At 37.6% G+C, this 12,478-nt stretch overlaps 1 protein-coding gene across 1 annotated transcript in view; it reads right to left on the minus strand.

Moving 5' to 3' along the window:
* Positions 1-12,478, minus strand: part of SPATA6L (spermatogenesis associated 6 like) — a 96,212-nt gene that overhangs the window by 47,788 nt on the left and 35,946 nt on the right. Inside the window, exon 5 of the mRNA XM_043977506.1 lies at positions 3,979-4,103. Within this exon, the coding sequence (XP_043833441.1) occupies positions 3,979-4,103 (125 nt within the window). The remainder of the gene's footprint in view (positions 1-3,978; positions 4,104-12,478) is intronic.

Raw genomic sequence — 12,478 nt, forward strand, 5'->3', positions numbered from 1 at the left:
CTATTTGGTTTTTCCTATGTTAATCGTTAGACTGATTTCTTTTGTTTTTGTTTTTGTTTTGTGGAGCAATGAGGGTTAAGTGACTTGCCCAGGGTCACACAGCTAGTTAGTGTCAAGTGTCTGAGGCCAGATTTGAACTTAGGTCCTCCTGAATCCAAGACCGGTGCTTTATCCACTGTGCCACCTAGCTGCCCCCAGACTGATTTCTTTTGAATGGATATTGGTAGTGTCACTGAAAAGGCCTGGTAGTATTCTAGATTCAATTAGCACAATGTCATTTGCAAAAGAGACCATCTGGAGGACCTCAAAATTTATATAAAAGTTTTCTTTTCCATTTGAACTTTGCACAGAATATACTTTAAGATAGTGGTAAGCACCTTTGGAGAGCCTTCATATATCTCTGTATTTATGTCTTGTTTGGCATTGATAATGAGAGGATCATTAACCAAAGTTATCTCTTCAGTGTTATCAAAAGGTCTTTTAAGAGCTTCACTTAATAATGGTATACATACTTTTGGAGGAGAGTCTTTTAAGTAAAGGTCTTACTCTACCAAGTCAAATGTTTCATTTTGTTGTTGCTTTTTTGTGAATATCAGACAAAAGCAAAAGAATTGTGTATATGCTGCACCTTTCAGTCACTTGTGTGACTATAAAATTGTCATTTGCTATAGAAAATCTGCAGAATCTACCTTGTTTGCTTTTCATACAGTCATCCAAGATATCCTAAATGGTTAAATAGACCATTCTCATAAAGGTTTTATATGAAAGAGAAAGAAGACAGATGATTCAGTAGGTGTTCATATCTTCTCTTCCACTTTTTTTAAGAAGGGGAATAAAAATATTGGCTCTGATTTATTTTTTCTCTTTTGCAATCTTTCTCTCTTTGAAACATCTTCAAAATAGATGCCTAATTATGTTCCAAATTATGTCACTTTCAACACAAATTTCTTCCATGTGTTTGGTCAGGTCCAGCAACTGTTCCCAACTTCATCTTATGCCATTTTTTTCTTTTGTCACATTGCACTTTAGGTAATGTGGCATCCCTTTTTATAAATAAAGGATGACAAGAGATTGCTACAAAAACCCTGGAAAATCTAATCCATCTTGTGTTTATTTGTAGTTTTACTTTAATTACCATCTATAAATGTTTTGGGGATCATCTGGATTAATTAGACCTTTCATGCAACTTTCTGTAAATTCATTTCCCCTTTGCCATTTTCTGAGATTATCCTTTACCATCCTTCTTCACAATATTTTGCAGATGAGGTTGTATTCCCAACTGATATTTCCCTAGGCTACCAGGTTTATTCACTTGACAGAGAGCTCAAATATTGGCTGGCTCGAATGGTTTCTGGGTCCTTTTGGCCTCTTTTTATGTGAATTGCTTCAAATCTGTCAAACTTCTCTAAGAAATGGTGATATAAACATGGCTTTGTTGTTGCTGTTCAGTCATTTTTCAGTAGTGTCTGAGTCTTCATGATCCCTTTTGGGATTTTCTTGGCAAAGATACTGGAGAGGTTTGCCATTTCTTTCTCCAGCTCATTTTACAGATGAGGAAACTAAGGCAAATAGGGTGATATGACTTGCCCAGGATCACAAAACTATTAAGTCCAGATTTCAACTCAAGAAGATAAGTCTTCCTAACTCTATTGATGTGCCACCATAAATCCTTATTGACTTACTGCCTGACCTTCATGGGTTTCCTGCTTTTCAAAATCTGTAGCTTGCTATATAAATAGATCAAGTTGGAGCTGCTATGGTTGGACACATTTTTCTGATACTTATTTCATCTTCTAATTTGGTTTTGACTTTGAAGTTTGTCGTAATTAATTGATCCAATTGCACCCAGATAGCCGATTTGGAAATGACTCCCATCATATCAGCAACTAATCATTTTCTATTAAGATAGAATCAATTCAATTTCTTATTACAATGTTTGGTGCTGATACCATTTAGTGCTTTCCAACTCCCTTAAAAGTATCTGTGATATGGGGGCAGCTAGGTGGCGAAGTGGATAAAGCACCAGCCCTGGATTCAGGAATACCTGAGTTCAAATCCAGACTCAGACTTAATACTTACTAGCTGTGTGACCCTGGGCAAGTCACTTAACCCCCACTGCCCCACAAAAAAAAAAAGTATCTGTGATATGCTGGTAGTTTCTAAGTATTCTACAAGATTTCTGCCTCTTTATTTTTTAAATTCCAAACTGTATTTCTCAAAATGGTTTTTGTTATTCTTCCCTTTACCTGCCTTTACACTGAAGTCAAGTAACATGGTATATACCGACTTGTTTGGGAAAATCTTGTCAACCTCTTTGTAGAATTTATCTTCTTTATCCTCTGTCACAGATATTAGACTGAAAAACTGCAATCAGCCTCATGGTGGTCTTTTTATTTATACTCAGCAGGACCATTGCAAGAAGAAATAACTGTTGTTTTTGCACATGCAATGAAAACATAAATTCTGCTAACTTCTTTACAAACCTTTTGAGGACAAATTGTAAGGCAACCTTTTTATTTTGTAGTGCTTTCTTTACGTCATCTGGTTTAGTTTATAGTGAGAATAACAAAACTGATATAGTTCAGTTTCCCCAGCTGGGCACCAACTTGCTTGCTAATTGTTGGACAAAGATCCCCCATTTAAAGCACCAATGGTTAAATTAACATCAGTTGGACAGCCCTCTACCCACTTTCCCACTACTTCGCAATCATTATCATAGAAGTGGAAGGGAACTACATATGATTGCAGAACATTTCCTATTTCTCTTTGTTTTCAAGGTTGCTGTGGTCAAAGAACTTATTATCTCGAGTGGATCCGTCTATTGGTAATGAGCCTCTCTATATTTAGTTGATATGGTCCTTGGACAATGGGACACGATCTATTATTGGGATGACAGTCAAAGCCTTTCCAGCTTGGTAAAGCCTGCCAAAACCTGTTTTCCACTGGCTCTCTGTGGCTCAGAATCCCCACCACAATACAATGAGGCAAAGGAGAAGTCCTTTAACTGAGCTAATTGTAGTAAAATCCATTAACTATGAGAAATTGATGAAGGCATCACAATTATTTTAGAACTGTTACAACAGTTAATAAAAATCAGACTCTAGATGTAGTTCATATAATATCCAAACCTTTATAATCTTGCCTGAAGATCTGATGCACCAACCAAAGGTGCTAAAACACTACTTCATTAATTTTCAATTCCATTCCATTCAATAAATATTTATTAATCACGTTCCATATGGAAGGTCCTATTCAAAGTATTAGAGACACAAAGATGAAAATTTATATGGCCCCTGTCCTCAGTGAGCTCATAGAGGCTGATATACCATGTATACAGTATAATACAAAAAAGTATACAAAAAAAGAAAGAGCTCATAAGGTAAGGGCAAAAGAGAGATCTAGACAAAAAAAATTGAGAAAATCTAAGGAGATTATTTTTATCTGAATAAATCAGGAAAAGCTTCTTGGAGAAGGAAATTCTCCTGTTTTCCCCTATAAAATGGGCTAATACCTCCCCGTCCTACCTCAGAAAGTTACTGTGAAGTTGAAATGAGAACACAGACAGGAAAGCACTCTGAAAAGCTAAAAACACAACAAAATGAGAAGTGGTTTTTACATTATAGTTCACATTAAATCAATTGCCTTCTGCTGATGGCTTCAGGCTCCTTTTTAAAATCACTGAAGGAAATTAAAAAACAAAACTTTATACCCAATCCAGGTGGCTATGAGTTCGACTCAGCACAGGTAGAGAAGAGTTTCAGGTCTCAGGTCAGTAGTGAATATTGGTGCTGTTTGATATGCTTAATGAATTAACCAGGCCTGTTTAGTTATATCCCTAAAAAGAAATGGGTTCTGCTCCTCAATATGAAGTGGCCTGCCCAAGGTCCTGTAGTAAAGCATTATCAGAACAGGGATAAAAATGGGCAGATCTTGAGTTTTACTTACACAGCAAGAGGTGGCTTGACACAGATAACTTACTGGGAAGCCTAGAGGTGTCTTCATTAGCACTTCTCGGTCTACGCCAGGGTATAGAGGAGTCAGCCTGGGTTCAGGGAACAGAAAGTCCCGTGTGTTTTCTTCATAGTAGGCCAACAATGTCCCCTCTAGAATTAAAGGAAGAAAGAAGACAAAAAATGCACAAAATAATGGATCCATGGGCTAAAAATTATAAAAATCAGATCCCATAATCATGAAAGTTCATTGAGGTATGTAGGCTGTGACAGCTCTCAGAATGGGTTGAAATCATATCCAACTCAGATCAAGGCACCAGTGACTAAATCAAGGAATGATTCAGGTGTCTCATTTTACAAATTTCAAGTGTTTTCTTTGGAGTCCAGCATCTTCTATAGTACGGTATTTAAAATAAAGGAAATTCCCAAATCTGATTATTGTGAGCCTATCAGTTTATATAACCCCTTCTCTCTATCATTAAAAAATACCTTCCTGATCCCTCTATTCCACAGAATTATTTAGGGGTGTGTCTGTGTGTGTGTCTGTCTGTATGTGTGTGTATATGTGTATGTGTGTATGTGTATGTATATATGTATATAAAATTGCTACATAGATCATATGCAAAGTAATATGAGTATGTGTATATCACTTTGTATATGATCTATGTAGAAATTTTATACATATTCATACATAAACATATACATATATGTGCATACACACATATAGGCACAACAATGTGGTTTAGAGGAAATCCCAACCGGGAAAGTTATTTAACCACTCTATGTCTTAATTTCTGCATCTATAAATTGGGGATAATAATACTTGTATGATATACCTCCAATCTAGTCCAATCCAGCAAGCGTTACTATGCACATTGTGCACAGTATGTGTAAAAACTGTACTAGGCACCGGGCATATACTAAGACAAAACCAAAAACAGTCCCTCCTTTCAAGGAACTAACATTCCATATGGGAATTAACAAGTATACATATAATAATTTGAGGATGAAAAGAACATTAACAATGAGGGGGATTAGAAGAGGCTTCTTATAGGAAGTGTTATGTGAGGTACACATAATACTTGAATCTAACTCAAGATTCTAATACGCAAGGTATTGCGGGAGACAACAGCCTGTACACAGTCAAGGAGGCAGGAGGAGATGGATTGTGGAGTTCAGGGAACAGTGAATAGGCCAGTTAGGCTGGAATACAAAGTTCATAAAGTAGAATCACAAGGTTTACTGTGATAAATGTGCTTCGTAAAACTTCGAACACTGCATAAATGAGTTAATAGTACAATGGCTCTTGGACAAGGAATCAGTCTGCACTGGCAAGCCAGTCAAAAGACCTTCCAGATGAAAGAAGAGCAAAAGAATCACAAAAATCACAAAATTTTCAAGAAGAAAAATACCTGAACTTATCTATCCAAAGCATCATCATTCTATAGAGAAGGAAGGTACGTCACAGTCAAATTTGTCCCTGATCACACAGCTAATTCCTGGCAGATCTGGGGCTAGAACCAGTTTCTTGACTCCCCACCAGAACTGTTGGTTTGGGATACAGAGGTGTTTTCATTCTGAATCATCAATGTGAAACCTAGTGAATGAAGACATTGACATTGAGCCACCAGACATGTCATACTCATGTGTATTCACCACAGTTATTAAAGATGGAGGGAGAAAGGGATTCAGGCTTACAGCAGCCATTGTAAATACAAACAAACAAAGCAAAACAAACAAAAACCTCTAGAGTCAATGAGGCAGAGGTTTTTTGGGCTGGATTTTCATTTATTTGTAAGAACTCTAGAAAGGGTATATTTTCAGCACAGTGAGCTAAGAAAATAAATGGCTTAAAATGAAATGATATCTGGGTCTCACTTTCTTTCCTCTTCTTTCTCTGATTCTGATTAATGTCTTTATTCCAAGAGTGAAATAAGCAAAGTGGCAGAGAGGGGAGGGACCACAATGATGTATTCTTTTTTTTTTTTTTTTTTTTTTTTTTTATTTGTCAACTTTTGTTTATACATGCTTTACAATTTCACAATGATGTATTCTTAATTCATACTTTCCATCCTGGTTTCACATTATCTTGCCATCTCCTAAATCCTAAACCCCAGGCATGGGAAACACTCCGTCTTCATTTCTGCTTCTTGAAATCTTCTCTTTTCAAGTCTCAATTTCAGGTGCCCCCTCCTCTTTGAAGCTCCCCTCCACGAAGCCATCCACTACTCATGTTTTCTTAGAAATTGGAGCTCTCCAACAAAGTCTCAAACTCTCCTTTGCCGTGTTATTCTAATTTGCATCATACTTGTGTGTATTATTTCATAATCACTTCTAAAGTATAATAATAACTCATATTTATGTGGAACTTTTTAGGCTTGCAGAAGGCATTGTTCATAACAATAGATGTATAAAGTACAACTATTAATAATCCTCATTTCACAGATGATAAGCTAAAGTTCAGAAAAAGTTCAATAACTTTCCCTGGGTGACATAGCTATTATGTAGTGAAGCCATAATTCTAGTTCAGGTCTTCTGAGTGTAAGACCAGTATTTGCACTACACCCCACTATTTTCCACTGCACACTACTTGAGATCAGAGAATATGTTGCTGTTTTTCATTGTGGCATAGTCGGATAAGGCTCTGGACTTAGAATCAGGAAAACATGGGTTCAAATCCTTCCTCAAGAAACTTACTAGCTATGTGACCCCTGCAAAGGTCACTTAACCTTACTGTGTCTCAGTTTCCTCATCTATGAAATAGACTAGATGGATTTAATGGCCTGTAAGGTGTCTTCAAGAGCTGAGTCTACAATTTTATTATCTTTTCATCCCTAGCAGCCAAGACAGGGTCTTGTACATAGGAGATACTTTAAAATGCTTTTTGAATGTAAATGGATTGTTGAATAATGTATCATTAAAGGCTTAGTTTAACACAGCAACACTAAAACTAAATGTAATTTTATTATTCAGATGATATTTCAAGAGTACCTGAAAATCATTAGATTAAAAAAAAAAACTTGCACTTCTCTCAAAGCTTTCAAATCCAAGATCCTAAATTGCTTTTCCAACATTAGCCCAACTTTTTGATACCATCCCTAAGATGAGATCTTCAAGATGCTGTAGAAGAAGCATGACAGTAATCAGAACTGAATTTCTTTGTAGTGATTATATCCTAGAAAGAGTCAAAACTGGTACTGTCACAAAAGGAAGTCCAAGAGGGGAGGAGTGGGTGCAGTGGCCTACCTCTATATAGAGAGTCCCTAAGAGGAGAAGGCTCATCCATCATCAAGTGCCACAGGGGCATCTGTACTCCTGGTAGAGAGGGAAAGAGTGTATGTATGTGGTTGGCTCTGGTGAACAGGGTCTGGACAAAGTCGTGTAGAAGTCTGCCTTACTTGGAAGGAAGTGTTCCCTCAATAGTAGCATCCTTCAGCCAAGCTCCATTCACCCCATGCTATTTATAACCTGAGTGAGAGTTGAATGTGTAAGGGGCTAAAATTCTAGCTAGTCTGTCTAAAATATCTAATGAGTGATCGCCAATAAATTATAATCTTTAGCAATAGTTTAGACTTTTAAGCATTTATTAAGGAGAATAAGAATTTGGTAAAGAGAAAAAGGCCTAGATTCATCTATCTATAAAAAGGAGAGTGCATTTTAACTCCACTCTCCACCAGAGTCCTCACAAAAAAGAGCGAGAGCACCAGCCTCGGCCCCTCTTCCTCCCACAAGCAAACATCACTTCCTGACGCCAAAGAAAAGCCACATGTCTTGCCCTCAGGCACCTTCTCCTCATAGAGAACCTTTCCTACAGTAAGTCTCCAGCAGGTGGCGCCATTCCAATCGTTACAAATGATAATGGGTAATGAAGAGCTGGGTCTTCAAATCTTCCTTCAGTTACTGCCTAGAAATCTTGAGCAATTAATTCTATTGCATCTCTCCAGGCCTCAGTTTCCTCTTCTGTAAGATAAGTCTAGACTAAATGATCTCTAAGGTCTCCTTCCTGCTTTAAGTCCAATGATCTTAGATAGAATCGAATATATTAAATTAAACGTCTTATAGAGGGATCATTTTAAAAATTTTACCACTTGAATCTTGTACACTTTGTCAGACATGGCCATGATATTGGGTGTTTTCATCCAATTGCTTTTCTTTGTTACACGGTAGAGTTGAGGGAGGTGACAGGGAAGTGGTACTTCCCAAAATGACTGAGATGTAAAGTCATCCACAAAATCCATAAAGCTCATATACATAGACATATGTAAAATAAATATGTAGATGTATATCTTTGAGTAAATAAGGTGTCAAACCTCTTAGGTGTAGCCATTTTACAAAATGCTGTGATATCCTGATTATGTTTTAATTCAACAAACACTCCCCTCATCTAGCACTCTATCAACTGGAACACTCTCTCAAGCTGAGATTACATACTTCAATGTACAATGATAATGAATATTCTTAATGACTTTCCCCAGACATGCAATATCTTGAAGTGCCTTCTGAATCAACAAAAGAAAGATTAAATGGTGTTCAATAGAGGTTTAATGCTTTAAGAATTAGTCATACAAAAAAAGAATTAGTCATACATACATATTAAAGCTATTTAAAAGATCACGGTTTGTTGTTTTTTTTTTCTTTGCTGCCTTAAGGTTCACAAAGAGTTTTCCTCACAACAACCGTATATGGTATATGGCATATGGTAACATTATCCTCATTCTCCAGAAGAGGAACCTGAGACTCAAAGGTATTAGTTGACATAACTATATTACAGTACTGTTTACCATTCAACTGCTGCTAACTATAATCCTGCTTTTCCCCATTAACTCCTCCACTCCTGAACAACACCATATAAGAGTTCAGTACTATATCAAAGAACTTGTTATATTAAGAGACAACACGTTGTCAAAGACAGAACCCTGAAAAACATTTAATCCTGACTATGACACTTACAAACTGTGATTCTGGACAAGTCACATTACTTGTTCCGAGGGAAGAGTTTTTCAATCCTTAAAGAACTACGTGAACATGAGTCCTCAATATTTCAGGCCCCAAGAAATTATGCTTGGAGATTAAAATACTTTAGTCCTAAAATAATTCTAGTTGCTAGCCTTTGATAAAGGTACATTATTACTTCTTTTTCTTTTGAACCTTTGAAAACCTACAGGCAAAACCCCAAAGACATAAAAATATAAATACAAAGTAATAAACATTTTCATATGTAAAGTATATGTCACCTCATTGGCATTCCACTCATGCAGATCACACCTAGCCACTTTTTTTTTGGGGGGGGGGCAATTGGGGTTAAGTAACTTGCCCAGGGTCACACAGTAAGTGTCAAGTGTCTGAGGCTGCATTTGAACTCAGGTCCTCCTGAATCCAGGGCCAGTGCTTTATCCACTGCACCACCTAGCTGCCCCCTAGCCACTTCTTCTAATCCTGTGCATTTTCCTTTCCATATTTTTTTCCACAAATCCTTCATAGAAGATCCTTCAAATATACGAAGAGCCTTGCTTGGGGTTTCTGAGTATTTTGTGGACATAGCACTCTGTTTGTTCTTCTTCTCATTATGGTTGGCATGCTGTCAAAATTGTCCAGCTCTCACATGCAATTCCTGAGTTCATAAGCAGTAGAGCTGGAACTCTTAGTTCCATCTAACATTTATTGTATCTTCCAATGTATAAGGCCCTATATTTCTCTTTAATTCTTAAGTTTCAAGTCCATAGTATGCTCTTTCAAAAATTATATTTGACCCTAGCCAATTTGGGGAATTTTTAGTTCCTGCCTTGTATTTTTCCATATCATTTTTCTAACTAGTACATATCAGCTATAACTCAAACTGCCTCTGTTGCAAATTAATATTGATTTAGTAACTCCTTCTCTTGTTGGGTCCACTTCCCATCATTTCTCAACTTTATTTTCATCCTTCAAATTATAAGCTCTAATTTCCCATTGTGTTGTTAGACATAACCTCTGCATCTTTATTGGAATAATCTCACAATAGTTTTAACCTAATAATTGTGCTATTGTTTCCCTTTTTCTCATTTTCCCACTATTTCGGCTTCTAATATACAAGGATGTACTTCTTTTGGGAGTGGGGGGGGGGGCAATGAGGGTTAAGTAACTTGCCCAGGGTCACACAGCTAGTAAGTGTCAAGTGTCTGAGGCCGGATTTGAACTCAGGTCCTCCTGAATCCAGGGCCGGTGCTTTATCTACTGCACCACCTATCTGCCCCTACATTCTTTCTTATAATGAGTTAATAATCCTTTCCCACCAATACATGCCTTTCATAAAGACCAAGTTGCATAAGCTTTCTATTTCGTTCTACATTGCTTACTGGTCTTTACAAAATTGTTTTTATATCTTTCACATAATTTAGCTCCTAGATCATCAGATGGACAAGCACAGTTTCCCTTATCATTAGCCCATTTTCCCATTTTTTTCCAATTTGGTCTCCTGCCTAAAGATGGCTTAATATTTTTCTCTGCTTGAGATACCAATATGATTGTTCACTATCCCAATTTCTTTCTAACTTGGATTGGCTGTTCAACAGTCTTTCCTGGACAGATCTAATTTCAAAACTATACCTGCATATGTGTATTTCACTCAGCTTCACACATATTGAGCAGCTCAACTTCTTCCTCATTTAATTAATGCTATCACATAGCTGTGGAGGTCTTCACTTTAAATCAATTATCACCTTTGGTCCTCAAAGTGTTTTCTGGCCAAGAGTTTCTGGGAAATTTTGGCTTTCCTGTTGTTAGTGGTTAAATCTATCCAGGAACTGGTGATTGTCAATGTCTTCTTATATCAAGCTGAAATCTACCTTTCTATGACCTCCACCCATACTGCCTAGTTTTGTCTCACAGAACCAGAGTGAGTCCAGTTCCTCTTTTGCATGAAAGTTCTTCAAATAATTGAATATAGCCATCCTGTCCTCCTATGTCTTCTCTCCTTCAGGTTCACTATGACTAGTTCTTTTAACTGATTCTTATACAGCATTTGAATCCCCTCACTATCTGGACTACTCTCATTATATTTTTCAGTTGGTCAGTGTCCTCCTTATAATATGATACACTGAACACAATAATCCAGATGGGGTCTGACCAGCATAGAGGACAAGAGGACAAATGTCTGTCTCATTCTGACTTTGTTAATGTAACCCAAAATTCCAATAGTTTTTAGGGGTGTCCTATCATACAACAGCATGATAGTGGCCAACAAGCCATTATATTTTGTGTGTGTGAGGCAATTGGGGTTAAGTGACTTGCCCAGGGTCACACAGCTAGTAACTATAAAGTGTCTGAGGCCCGATTTGAACTCAGGTCCTCCTGAATCCAGGGCCCGTGCTCTGTCCACTGTGCCACCTAGCTTCCTCCATTACATTTTCTCTTTTTTTTTTTTTTTAAATTTTTAGTGAGGCAATTGGGGTTAAGTGACTTGCCCAGGGTCACACAGCTAGTAAGTGTTAAGTGTCTGAGGTCGGATTTGAACTCAGGTACTCCTGCCTCCATTACATTTTAATGTTACCTGACACAATAACAGAAATAATTTTGAAAGACCTTGGACAAAGCACCAAGTTAGAATTTAGCTTGAACCAATGACCCAGACAAACTCAAAAGTGTTTCTGTCAAATGTTTGACATATAGAGGAAAAGCACCTTGGCTCTCAATAAGGGAAATATTCAACCCAGTCTTAAAGGTATGTATTGAGAGAAGGCCAGAACTCTAAAATTCCCCTAAAACTTGAGGAAGTTAGACTTAAAACCAGGCTATCCCAGCTTCAAAGAGACGTCATCAAAAGGCAGAACTAAAGGGAACCTTAGCATCCCCTCATTTTTCAAATGAGCAACAGCAAACTCAGAGAAAGGAAGTGATTTGCCTTATTTAGGTCACATAACTAGTAACTGTCAGGGCCAGGTTTTCTGACACCAAGACTGTATTTTATTTTGCCTTCAAAATGCTGGGATACTACTGGGATCTGTCTAGAATTTAAGACTGGTCTACTAAAAAACAAAATCTCCAGGGATAGTTCTTGACAGTGCTAACCTTCCCAGATATTTTTTGATCAGAAGTGGTTGAGGGATGAACCATATCTCTTTTGTCCTCTTTAATCTTCAGACTGCCTTATATGAGGCCCCAAGACTGGATAATAAGGTAGTCTACACAAAGGGATTTAACTTTAATGTCAGACTTCAGATTTCATGAGCGGCAGTGGTAGCTAGGTGGTATGGTGGGTAGAGCCCTGGCCTTGGAGTCAGGAGGACATGAGTTCGAATCTGGCCTTGGGAACTTACTAGCTGTGTGACCCTGAGTAAGTCACTTGAACTCAACTGCCTCCAAAGAGTACTGGTTAGAGAATCGAGAAACCCAAGTTTAAGTCCTGCTTTTGACATTAATCATGGGGGCAGCTAGGTGGCACAGTGGATAAAGCACCAGCCTTGGATTCAGGAAGACCTGAGTTCAAATCCAGTCTCAGACACTTGACACTAGCTGTGTGACTCTGAGCAAGTCACTTAACCCTCACTGCC

This window comes from Dromiciops gliroides, chromosome 1 (assembly GCF_019393635.1).
Source record: "Dromiciops gliroides isolate mDroGli1 chromosome 1, mDroGli1.pri, whole genome shotgun sequence".
Lineage (NCBI taxonomy): Eukaryota > Metazoa > Chordata > Mammalia > Microbiotheria > Microbiotheriidae > Dromiciops > Dromiciops gliroides.